We start from the raw sequence: 14,104 nt of genomic DNA on the forward strand, positions 1-14,104 counted from the left end.
CTAAATCAACAGAAAGCATTACAAAACCACAAGGCGCACCACTTTGAAAATAATGCCATCTTACGTCTCTTGGTTAACCACCAGTTGCCGAACTAAAGTAGTTAATTTTTGGAACTCTAAAATTTTATAATACACTCGACAAAAACATTTAATTTTCCTTTTTCAAACATTCATATTTAGCCAGTATTCATTACTTACCATTTGCACATCTAATAAATGGTATATTTACGCTTCCGTAGCCACATTGTTTATAATTGATTACCCAAGTATCATTGAACGTATCGATAAAATCAATGCACGAATGTTTTTGAGATACCCCGAAGTTGATATACTGCAATATTGTACCCGTGCTGGAATATAATAATGATAACGACAATAATAATAATAATAATAATAATAATAATAATAATAATAATAATAATAATAATAATTGTTTCAAATTTTACCACAAGGTTAGCCATTTTGGGGGAGGGGATGAGTCGATTACATTGACCCCAGTGTTTCACTGGTGCTTAATTTATATAATGATTTTTTATTAACTTTGGCACAAGAACAGCAATTTTGAGGTGAGGGGTATGACGTTGATTACATCGACCTCGGTGCCAACAATTTTGCAAGCTCACCGCCTTCATAAAAACAACAACCACAACAAAAATAACAACAATAATAATAACATGCTCTGATGCAGTGCCAGGCAGTGGCTTTCATGGCCTCTGATCTTAACTGATTGGAAGTGTTATCATGTACTTGTTTTGTCTTGGTATAAAAGATGGGCTACAGCAAATATTCTACTGAATACCACAGATTTGCTTCTCACTTGCTTGACTTTTACCATTTAGCCATGTCCCTTGGCTGACAATATGTGCATCTCTAATCATGAGTAGAAATAGTTGGCAGGGGTGCGCATCAAAGCCATTTGTTGAAAGGAATTCTTTGGGGTTTGAATAATTCACCTCTGGAAACATGGGTGTTTCGTTCAACATTCTTAAACAAACCTTATTCAGGGACCTTTTGTGCGGGATGGGCTACTCGAGCTGAAGGAAATTCTAACTGGGCCCCACCTGCAAAGTCCAGCGCTATTTATCTTGTTAAGGAAATCACAATGTTGCGCACATATGGTTGTGATGCATGTGCCTAGTGTAGCTTTATCTGAGGGGGTATTCATGATGGGTACATTGGGCTTCGTGTATTTATATCTCAGTGTCACCTTGATGACATGTGCTGCTCTCTCAGTAATAATGATAATAATAATAATAATAATAATAATAATAATAATAATAATAATAATAATAATAATGATAATGATAATAATAATAATAATAATAATAATAATAATAATAATAATAATAATAATAATAATAATAATAAAACAAAAACAACAATAATAATAGTAATGATAATAATAATAAAACACGTGTTACAAGCGACGGAAATCGAAACAAAAACAAAGCGACTTTCCACAAAGGAGCAAATTAGTCACTCTGATAAAAGAAGCAAATGAGTCACTCAGATTAAAACATCAGTAAAGATTTATGCCCAGAAACATAGCTATCAAAAAAATTAGAGCCGAATGCTGATCTATTAGTTTCATGCAACTACTATACGATAAATATATCCATTCGAAGAAAACAAAAACGATGTCATGTCAAAAAAGTCAACTCTAAACAAAAAAAACCCGTCTCCTAATGTCACCGTCAATGTTTTAATGACAAGCAAAATCTCATGCCGGATCCGTCATCGCTCGGGATAACAAGGAGCGCGTTACCCAGTGGGGAAGCAGACTGAGGTCAAAAAGTCTGCTGCTGGAACAAACTTCCAAAAAAAAAAAGAAAAAACTACCAGGTAGCCAGAACTAGGATAACCCTAGCCCTCGACAGGCAGTGAAGCCACCAAAAACACCACCTAAAGAAAAACGCATAAAATATACTAGAGAGGATTACAGAGATGTTTTGAAAGCTTTCTATACAGCCCAACTAAACCCAGACAATAACCTCATTATACAAACATACATATTATGGAGAAACATAATCATGATGTATAACGTTGCTCTTAGATCTTAAGAAATAAGAGAAATGACCTAACAACCTTAAATAACCACATCTAGTCCACTGGTAAAGTTGTAACTGCTCAACTATGTATCAGGACGACACGGAAAAGGACCAATCATATAAAAAAACTTCCTAAGTGGAAAGCAGCAATACAAAAAGAGATTGAATCTCTGCGGGCGGATGTATCAGTTCTCGATGAACTAGAGATAGTAAATATTGAGCAAAATATCAAGCAAAAATATAAAGTCAAAAATTTTATAAACTTCCCTGCAAGCAAAGGACTGTTGAAACAGCGAAGGCTCAATGATGTAGAAGGTATGATAAAAGAATCAAATTTTATCGAGAAAACAAAGTATTCAAGACGGATGCTAAGAAATTATTAAGGGAAATTGGCAAAAGTAAGATAGAAGTCAAGGAGCCACCTAAGCCTGAGGAAATAGAAGAGTTCTGGAAGAAGATATAGAGCAACAAAAAAAAAGGATATAATGCTGAAACTGACTGGATAGAGCGTGAGAAAGTGAAACTGGATGAAGTTGAAGAGCAGAAATGGAAGGCAATAGGAATAAAAGAGCTAAGATGTGTTCTTAGAAAGTCTCATAAATGGAAAACCCTAGGATTTGACCGGATCCCTAAATTCTGGCTGAATTGTTTGACAGAAGTACACCAACATTTCGCTGCATCTCTGACTGGTGTCATCCAGATCCTAGAGCAAACACCTGCCTGGCTGACTGGAAGAATAACATACTTTCTTAGAAAAACTGAAGACACAGAAATTCCGAAGAATTACCGACCCATAACATGTCTCAACACCACCTACAAGATCCTCACATCCATATTAACTGACAGAATATACGCTTTACATGAATAGAACTCAATCTTTCCACTAGCTCAAAAAGGTTGTAAAAGAAATTCATATAGCTGCAAAGATCAATTACTCATAAATAAAAGGATTACAGAGAATTACCGGAGCAAAAAGACGAACCTGAGTATGGCATGGACAGACTACAGGAAAGCATTCATTACTGTCCCCCATAACTGAATACCCTTGAGATATATAAGATCTTTCCAGTAGTCCAATACAGTCCAATCATTAACTGAAATGCTACGGAACTTCAACGCCTAGACAGGAAGATAAGGAAACTACTAATGTCTAAGAACATGCATCATTCAAAAGCAGAGGTTGATCGTCTGTATCTACCTAGAAGTAATGGGGGGGGGGGAAGGATGATGCAGGTAGAACTGTACTATAACAACTCTATAATAGCAATGATCAGGTACTTATCTAGTATAGAGGACTGGATGCTGCGGCTTGTGTGCAAAGAGAAAGCAGCAAAATGTCACATGCTATTGTCAAGGGAGCTTGCGAATTCGCAAGGGAACTTGGCATTAACCTTGAATTAGATGAAGAACCTGAAATCCCTGTCACCGAACAAGCAAAACGGATAAAGCAGACTACAAAAAGAACGGGCAGAAAGAAACTGGGGTGAGGTGGAGCTAGAATCTACTCGTGGACAGTATATTCTTCGAAGTCGAAATGCTTATGTAGGCCAAGCAACAACGCATCAGCGGATGAGAAGCTCAAGACGAAAAGCAGATACTGAATGTTTCCTATTGGCGGCACATGATCAAAGCTGGGTTACCAGAAACTACCAGGCTAACGTTCCTCAAAACGGTTCTTACTCTAAATGCAGATTCTGCAACACATTTGAGGAAACAATACACCATCGCGTCTCGGGATGTCCTGTACTGACACCAAATGAATACAAAAACCGCCACGATATGGTAGGACAGGTTTTAATTGGAAAATATGTAGACACTACAAAATCGGCATTCCTGCTTACTGGTATGAACGTCATCATAAGCCAGTCGCTGGAGGTAAAAATGTCACTATCCTCTAGGATTTTCCAGTCAACACCGACAGAATGACCCAAGCTAATTGACCAGACATAATCGTTAAAGACAGGGAGGAAAATACTGGTATACTAATAGATGTAAGTGTTCCCGCTGATAAAAATATAGCTATAAAAATATAGCTGAGGACCATGTCATAGAGAAATCCGAAAGATTCTGCTGACAAGTACTGTTCACAGAAAACCTTTTCATTTTATATTTCCGTGTTGTACAACATGAAGATATTTCGCTACTGCCCTTGCCAATTCCTCTCCCCAAGCTTTCTGTCATACTGTAGCATCTCTTATCCTTCACTCGCCCTATGTCGCGGCAAGTGATTGTAGCAAACGAGCAGTTTAAAAGTAAACAACAACAATAATTTTTATTAACTTTGGCACAAGATCAGCAATTTTGAGGTGAGGAGGATGTCGGTTACATCAACCTCGGTGCGAAAGATTTTGCCAGCTCGTCGCCTTAATAATAATAATAATAATAATAATAAATAATAATAATAATAATAATAATAATAATAATAATAATAATAATAATATTAATAATATTAATAATAATAATAAAAACACAACTAAGTAACAAGAAGAAAACAAAAATACTGTACAAATACAGCATTACAGAAAAAGACTTACCTGAGGCAAAAGAAAAACTAAAGCAAGATATCCTTGCCAAAGCACAAAGGATCTGCCGGTATGAGAAACGCGAACGTGTCTTTGAACAAAACAAACGGTTCAAATCCAACCCCCAAAAAACTCTACCAAGAACTGGGTAAAAATAAAATAGACATTACTGCAGCACCAACAGCAGAAGAACTGGAAGAATTCTGGAAACAAATATGGTCGGTGAAGCAACAACCCCAGAAAAGGACCATTAAAACAACGAACTTAGCACCTGAGCAACTCTGGGCCCCTGTAACAACTGAAGAGGTCACCCAGACACTGCAAAGACTAAGCAACTGGAAGGCACCTGGACACGACAAGATCCCCAACTTCTGGTTAAAATACCTACCAGGAATGCATAAAAACTGGCAGAAAACTTTAACAACATACTAGCAGAGCCAGAGACAATGCCTGAATGGTTCACGAAAGGGAGAACCATCTTAATTCCCAAATCCACGGAAACGGAGAAACCACAAAACTATAGACCTATAACCTGTCTCCCTACGATCTACAAAGCCTTTACTGCAATAATATCGCTGAGATTGAGTAAGCACCTGGAAAATAACAACCTGTTTCCAGAAGAGCAGAAGGGATGCTGCAAGGGCTCATACGGCTGTAAAGATCAATTATTGATGAATAAAGCCATAACTGAAGACAGCCGCAGAAAGAAGAAAGGCCTCAGTATGGTTTGGGTGGACTACCAAAACGCTTTCGACAGTGTTCCCCACACGTGGATTCTGGAAACACTAGCCATAAACAAGGTGGCACCAATTATTATAAAATACATAAGGCACTCAATGAACAAATGGCAGACAGTGCTACAGCTCCAAACAAAAGAGGGACTTGTGAAAACGAAAGCCATCCCCATTAGAAGAGGAATATTCCAGGGAGACACGCTCTCTCCACTCCTGTTCTGCCTGGCACTCACACCTTTAACTGAATTGCTAAATAGAACTGGATGCGGTTACAAATACTACGGGAAAACAGTCAGCCACCTTCTATATATGGATGACCTAAAAGTATATGCTAAAAATGAAAAAGAGCTAGAAACACTACTACAGACAGTACACGGCTTTACCAAGGAAATAGATATGAAATTTGGATTAGAAAAATGTGCTAAAGCAACCCTGAAAAGAGGAAAATTAGTTAAAAGTAGCAATATAACACTAGATAAAGCCAATGAAATAAGAGAACTAGACGAAAGCCAACCATATAAGTATGTAGGAGTCAATGAACTAGATAGGATACAACATACACAAATGAAAGAAAAAATAAAGAAAGAGTACTATAGACGAGTTAGATCAATACTAAAAACAGAGCTCAATGCTAAAAACAAGATAATGGGTATCAACACTTTAGCTGCCCCAGTTATAAGCTACAGCTACAACATCCTTAACTGGACACTAAACGAACTATCTAAAATAGACAGGAAAACAAGAAAAATAATGACAGGATATAGGATGCACCACCCAAAATCTGACATAGAAAGGCTATATATACAACGCACAGAAGGTGGCAGGGGTCTTATACAGCTAGAAAACTATTATAAAATAACCACCATAGGACTGCAAAAATACCTACTCCAGAAGCAAGGAAAACTAATACAAATAGCCACAAAACACGAGCAAAACAAAAAAGTGTTTTCAGTATTTAAGGAAGCTGACAAATACAAACAAGAAATCAATCTACCTAACAAATACGAAGAAGAAGAAGGAGAAGAAACAACAAAAGCTATAAAACAAATGAAATCCAAACTAAAACTAGAACAACAACGGACCATGATAAAACGATGGCAAAAAAGCCCCTACATGGTAAATACTGGGCTAAACTAAATGCAAAAGAAATGGACAGAGAAAAATCCCAGCAATGGCTGAGAAGCTCAGGACTCAAAGCAGAGACTGAAGGATTTTTAATTGCTGCACAAGACCAAAGCCTCCACACCAGAAATTACCAAAAACATATAATGAAAAGAAACATAACAAGTAACTGTAGAATATGTGGAGATGGACAAGAAACAATAAATCATATTATCTCTGGCTGCCCAGTCCTGGCTAAGAAGGAATATATTCACAGACACGACAGAGCTGGGATCTATATACACTGGAAGCTATGCCAACACTATGGAATAACAACAGAAAAAAGATGGTATAATCACACGCCAGAAAAAGTCACAGAAAACGAGAAAGCAACCATACTCTGGGATATGCCAATACACACAGATAGAGAAATTAAGACAAATAGACCAGATATAGTTGTCAAAGATCATGAAGAAAAAAGATGCTTTCTAATTGATGTATCAATACCGGCAGATGACAACGTTTCTCTAAAAGAAATGGAAAAACTTTCAAAATACAAAGACCTGGAAATAGAGGTAACTCGAATGTGGAATCTAAAATCAGAAACAATTCCTATCATAGTAGGTGCCTTAGGTATAATAAAAAAATATTCAGACAAATACATAACAAAAACACCAGGACTTACACATATATATAACATACAGAAAATTGCACTACTGGGCACTGCACACATCCTACGCAAAACACTTTCAATACAGTAACCATAAGAGCACCACAGCAAACCACAGCACATACCCAAGGCGCACAGAGCTGCGCTCGGTAGTGAAGTGAAAGCACGTTATAAAAATAAAACTACTGGACAATAATAATAATAATAATAATTTCATTTATTTGCCACAAGGGCGAAAGATGAGGAGGAAAATACAAAGACTGACATAATGTGTGGGGTTTACAGATAATGAAATGATAAAAAATTCATGTAAAGTATACACAGTATACGCTGAAAAAGAAGGAACATATGCATAGCATACAAAGGTTAGAAAGAAGTGGTGGGGGAGGATGATAGAGATGTCGCCCTCCTGATACAGGAAAGCCTCTAAGGATAATCGAGGAATCCCACTTATCCGAGATTTCTCTGAAATCGCAAGAGCAAGTTTTCTTTCCAATTCCTTCTATCAGACTCATAAGTCTACACATAGAGAGGTACCATCCACTCTCATCATTTTCACAAATTTTACTCACCTTTCGATAAACTTAATCGAGGACAGCATTTCCTTCTCCACTCTCAATTTCTTATTCAGGTGAAACTTGAAGAAGTCAACGAGAGCTCAACCAAAGAAGAATGTCTCTGTCCTCATGCCTTCCAATTTTCTTGACCTGATGTCATTTAGGAAGCGTCCTTGCTTCCAGCTAGACATCAGGCCACGAACATTTATACAACCAATGTGAACAGACATGACTTACCTGTTAATCAGGGCTGTTCGGTGGAGAGGGACTCTTCACCTTTCCTTGATACAGGGTCAGAGGTGGCAGGTCTTGGAAAATAGATTTGTTAAAATTCCGTCTCATTACCGACACAGAATTATCAGGTGGAGGGGGGGTCTCCACCTTTTCCTTTTCTCGTGGGATCGGGGCTGGTAATCCATGAAATATAGACTTATTAATGTCCAATCTCATTGATGATACTGTCTTACAATTTGTTTTGTAAAATTCTGTGTCTTATTTGAGACTTCATACACGTCATAGTTGTTATATTTCTCCGAAACGTTATCTATTTTTTTTCAGTGTAAATTAATTCAATGTCTCTCATTAGCTCAGTATCTTTAGTGTATACGGCTATTATGCCTTTTTCCTCTTTCCCTTCTGGCATTTGTTTTGGTCGTTGTTCTGTAGTAGTCGCCGTTCTCGGTTGAGTTGCTGATTGTATTTTACTTTCGTTTGTTGTTTTCTTATCATCTTTTTCATCATCTTCTTCTTCTTCTTCTTCTTCTTCTTCTTCTTCTTCTTCTTCTTCTTCTTCTTCTTCTTCTTCTTCTTCCTCATTTTCCTTGCAGTTCCTTCGAATGTGCCCTAAATGGTCGCACAAAAAACATCGGGGTTTTCGGTCTTCAACAAACACCATAAGGGTCTCCTCCCCTATCTCAATTGTCTCGGGAGTCGCTTCAATTATTTTAGGGTCAGCCTGGATGAGGAGACTAACTGTTTGACCAGTGCAGTTAGCGTTTTCGGTAGCGGCAGCCTGGAGGGGGGTAAATTTCTCTTCCTGTTTGATTAGGACTGCCGCCACCAACCACATAGGATCCACTTCCGGTGGGACCCTTGTGATTTTAATTCTGGACGTTCTCATCCCCATATAGGTGGGATGAGCGCCACGTCGTCCGTTTTCAGCGTTTCTACTGAATGTTTTTGTGCAATTTCTTTGTTGGTAAACCTTACTTCCACCGTACCAAACTTCGTGTCTCTTGTCAGATAAACTACGTCGCTCCAGATTGGCTTCAGGCACTTCTCTATTTTCTTTTCTGTAATTCTCTCAAGTTTTCTTTTTTGCAAACAGTAAGCTTTAAATATTATTGTTTTCTGTTTTTCTTCTAGTAGTAATTTCTCCGGTGGTTGTATTTTTAACCACGTTATCGTTTATTTGCATCATTTCACTGTATTTCATAAAATCACACTTATTCGTCAAAAGCAGCCGGGTTCCACCCCCAGCTGCCAACGCAAAACTGTTTTTTCTTTTTTTGGTTGTTCAATTTGGATGCTAGGTGCATCAATTATTCTTTTGGACACAATACTTTCGTCTTTTGGCCAAGTCGGGTATTTTTCTAGTGAAAGTTCTGATGAGCTTTCAGACACATCTCCAAATAATTCATAGATTTTGTTATTCTTTTTTGCAACGGGGGAATCAAAAATTCCATTTTCGGGAGAATCCATTATTTCTTTGCCCGTAGTTGGCTCTTCGCCAGACAACATGCAATTCTTCGCTTCAACAAGAAAAACAAACATTTCTGTTCCAACGGTAGGCCTCTCGCTATACGACATTCTTCCCCCCAACAGGGGAATGAACAACGCGTGATTTCTACAAGCACTTAGTGTTTTCAAATGAAAACTCCAACAGTTACGAAATTCAACAATTTAACAAAAACAGCAGTTATTAGAAACAACAGTTATTATGAATAATAACACTAAGAAACAGCAATTTTCACCATGAACACATGTGCGACACGTAAGAAACAAAAGAGACAGACGAAATACCGCAAAGCGTTTCGTCCAGCGTGCTAACGTTTCTGCCAGCTCGCCTCCTTAAACACAATAGATATTGCTTACCTAAAACCTTTTGTCTTACAAAGTGCTTCTGTTATGCGATTAGGCATGGAACTCATTGCTAAAATCGCTTTTACGCCATTCATTGTAACATTCAGAGTTCCTTCTGTTCCTTCTGAAAATGAAATAATGAGCCTATGCGTTCGGTACACTGGATCTTGAAAGAAAATCATGAAAAAAAAAAAAAAGAAAAGTCAATTCAGTAATTTATTAAAGATAGTTAAATTAGAAATAATTCTAATAGGGTTTTCTGGCGCGGAGAATAAGTGTATGATCTGTCAAAGTAGTTAAAATCATTGAACTATAGTGATGACAGACGTAAATGTTTACCTGTGATATAATAACGACGTGGTTGTATAGTTACGTAAAGTTATATGGAAAAATTAGATACGCCTTGCTCTTGGTTATCGATTCTCTTTGGATGGGAATTTCTAAGACTCCTGTATTTATATGGAGTTTATAAAGAAGTTGAAAGATCAGAAGAGAGATAGAATTATATTCAATCTCAATGGATCAGCAAACAGTAGTATGTGTTTCCTTACAATAAAGATGTTACATATTTCACCGGTGAAGTATCTTTTTACTCTGATAGCGGTAACTAGTTTATCCAAATATATCATTTATCATTTGTATCTCGTGAGGGGCATTATGACAATATTAAGAAAACACACTCATTCTATTTTACAACTTATTTTTAAATTGGTTACTTATTTAACGAATTAACTAATCAATAGTTTGATTGATTGTTCGGTCAGTTAATAAATCAGCTAGGTTTAAGTTGGTCCTTTCTTCACCATTCGCAACCTCATTAATGACATGCTCAAAGGTCTGCTTCTGTCTCTGAAGGCGTTTTAACGAACGAGTCCAGATCAAAAATCGTGCAAGCCAAATACAAACGCGAATTATTTATTAAGCAATACAACAAGATAGAAGAGAGATAAAGATCTCTCATGAAAACAAACCAGCCACCATTTTTTAATTCATATTTGACTAAGTATCACTTCAGCTAGACCTGACATCATTCACCACAACGCCCCATTTCTTATAGTTGTTATCATATATAACCTTTCTGTTGAGTCAAAACGTTATATATTGTGAGCATAACGTTTCTGAACGCTTCTAGATGAACAACACGTAAAATTTAATAAAACTTTTACATGAATTCGAAATCTGATCTGAAACTTCACTTCATGTCTGAGCAATGAATAAAATATTTAAAATAGGCGCTCTTCCTCCTTCTGCCCCCTTTTCTCACTATCTATCTGTCTATCAATGAATCAATCAATTTATATATATGTCTATATAATTACATACACACATATATACAAACATACATAGGTGTATATATATATATATATATATATATATATATATAGGCTTGGTTTGCATTTGAAGTTTGTGATGTAGTCTTTTTCTTTTTCTGTCAGGCCTTTTCCATGTCTCAGTATTAGAGTTGCAAGATCTTTTGAAGTTTTTTTGCTGCCTATAATATGCAACTTTTTCATAAAAGGAGTTATTTTCTAGTATGGATAATGCTAGGGATTTATAGTATTCTGTGTCCATCACTACTACAGCACTACCTTTGTCTACTTTGATTGTCAGGTCTTTGTCGTTTTTTAGCTGTAGTAGTTGCTTCCATTGTATGTTGTTGAAGTTAGGTACATTTTTTGATTTATAGATAGTGTGAGGAAAATTCTGGATACGGTTGCAGAAGTCGTCTAGTGTTTTATTCCTTCCTTTGGGTAGTAGGTAAATACTTTTGTTTCTCACAAGTGATTCGTCATCGTTGTTGCAGTTGGTTAATGCTTCTGTCAATCGAAGTTTTCTACAGAATTCTGCAATATTATCTTTAAATTCATTGGCGTTGGGTCTACGTGGAGTGGGTGTAAACTTTAAACCTTTAGCTAAAATATGGATTTTTGTTGTGGAGAGAGTTTTCTTAGATAAATTGATTATTTTGGGTTTCTCTCGTAAGATATGTTCCAACGCGTGTCCCTGTGTCTCTCTACTCTGTCTAAAATCCGTTGTTTGTTGTAATTAGATTGGAGGGGGTTCTCAGTGTTAGGGTTGCTATTGAGGGAGTATTGTTGTGTAGGTGAATTGGTTGCGATTATGTGGTGTGGGTGTTTATGTTGGAATGAGTTGTAGGGGTGTTTTGTCCTGTATGGGGTGCTGTGAAGTTGTTCTCTTTGTTTGGGTGAGGGAATTGTAGTTCCGAAAGTTGAATTCCTATGTTGAGGAGTAGGTAGGATCCCCCGTCTATTTCTAGCTGTGGGAGGGAAAGAATTGAGATACTAATAATAATAATTATTATTTTCCTACTCCGAGGTGTTTCTTACTGGTGTTTCCTATTATTGGGTGGTTCTTATTGGTATTTCCTATTAATGGAGGGTTCCTATTGTAAGGTTGGTGCTTGTTGACTTCCCAGTGGTGGGGTAGTTTTGTGTGTCTGCGTTGGAAGTTTGATCTGGGTGTACGATTATTGATTCCTGTGGATGTATCTGATTTCGATTTTTTTTAAAAACGGGTTGTCTGAGATGTCTTTTTTGAATTGAGATTCGTAGTTGAGGAAAAAATTGATATTGTTTTCCCATCGTGGTAGTGAAATAATTTCTTCCGATTCACAGTCACCTTTCCATAGTTTAATAACATTTTGTAGAAGTTGTTCATTGGCATGTATCGTGAATTCTGTGTTCATCTCGTCATCGATCGTTTTATATTTTTGTTCATGATTCTTAGCCCTGAGTTTAAGTAATTCAATTTTTGTTCTTATTTTTTCTAGTGCTAGTTTCTCTCTGAGCATTCGTTGTTGTTCTGGTTCGTCTGGGATGAGTGTGATTTGGAGTTTTCGTGGTAAGATTAACGGTGTGGAGTTGATCTATTGTTCATATATTTGTGCCTTATTGTTATTTTTAGCATGTTCCAGAATGAGAGTTTTCTGGTGTTGAGGTTTTTGGACCAAGTGTGACGAATGCGGTTTTTAACAAGGTGTGCTGAAATTGGTGTGTTTTCATTTAGGGTGGGTGATTTTTGCTGTGTATCTTTGATGGAAAAGTTAGTAAACAAATTGTTTAATGTAGTGCATAGTTCACTTAGATTTTCACTGACCTTCTCTGTAGATTGCTTTTTTTCAAAATTTTCTAAGCCTTCCCGGGTTTGGTGGTATAGTCCATCGATTTTGTTGGTTAAAGTGACTAAATTTGTGTCAATTTCTTTTAATTTCTTAAGGATGTCCTCGTTGGTAATTTTATCCGATGACGTGGAGGTAGGTTTCGTAGGCATTAAGTGTGTGTGTGTGTATATATATATACACCTATACATACATACACGCACACGCAAACACACATACATATATATTGTCGTATTTCGGGACGGTCACTTTCTTTGCCAAATAAACACACACACATTTTCGTTCTTCACTCATTTATTATTGTTTTTATTCTAACTCATGTCTATTGTCCGGAAATATTTCGTCACACATCTGTGATCTCTTCAGTGACACTTTCCGTCCTCTTGTGTGCTCCTGCTTCGGTCAGTCTATTCTGTTCTTCTATGATCTGTATCCTTACATGTGCATGCGTTTGCATCTGTATTTGTGTGTGTGTGTGTGTGTGTGTGTGTGTGTGTGTGTGTGTGTGTATGTGTGTGTGTGTGTGTGTGTGTTAGTATGTGTGTGTGTCGTTGTTCTTAGCAGCATTATGACCCTCTCCTCATCCCCATTCCCTTCCCAGTTTCCGCTGCTGCTGCCCTTGACCCCGACTTTTGGTACCGTTCCTGTATTTCTCTGTGTTAGTGTGTTCGTCCACGCTACTGCCATCGTGGTAGTTGTTGCTGTTGTTGCCGCTGTTGTTGTCGTTGTTGGTCACCTTGTTGATGCTGTTGCGGCCGTTTGTGAAGTTACTGTATGTGTATTTGTGTGTATGTATGGGTTCGCTTACTATGTTGTTTATATCCGTTCCTTTTATACGTTTTTTTCATCTCTATTTCTTATACTTACCATAGATATGTGCATATTTATCTATTGTGTGTATATTAGACTGTTTGTATCTGTTTTCGCCTCCCTTCTGTCTGTAATCGTCATGTTGTGTGGTGTGGTGGTGGGTGTTATTGTTTCATTCGTGTTTTCTGTTGAGGGTTGGTCTGTCTATTGTTATGTGTGTAGCCGCTGTGATCTGTCTAAGTGTCGCGTCAGTTCTATTCGTTGATAATACCTTAACCTCTATACTATTAACCGAGCCTCTATGTTCAGCTTGAGCATGGTAGAGCAATGATAGGCCGTTCTCTTCTTTGAGCTCCCGCCAGTGTTCACCTATACGCTCCCCTATGCTGCGTCCTGCCTCTTCAATGTAACTAGTTGTCATGTTTCTGCAACGTCCCTCAC

At 37.4% G+C, this 14,104-nt stretch overlaps 1 protein-coding gene across 1 annotated transcript in view; it reads right to left on the reverse strand.

The window, feature by feature from the left end:
- LOC106883855 (scavenger receptor cysteine-rich domain-containing protein DMBT1) overlaps positions 1–14,104 on the reverse strand; it is a 103,375-nt gene that overhangs the window by 44,001 nt on the left and 45,270 nt on the right. The window contains exons 11-12 of the mRNA XM_089352465.1: positions 9,727–9,880; positions 199–350 (exon numbers count right to left, since the gene is read on the reverse strand). Coding sequence (XP_089208591.1) covers positions 199–350; positions 9,727–9,880 — 306 coding nt within the window. The remainder of the gene's footprint in view (positions 1–198; positions 351–9,726; positions 9,881–14,104) is intronic.

This window comes from Octopus bimaculoides, chromosome 5 (assembly GCF_046866305.1).
Source record: "Octopus bimaculoides isolate indiv1 chromosome 5, ASM4686630v1, whole genome shotgun sequence".
Classification (NCBI taxonomy): domain Eukaryota; kingdom Metazoa; phylum Mollusca; class Cephalopoda; order Octopoda; family Octopodidae; genus Octopus; species Octopus bimaculoides.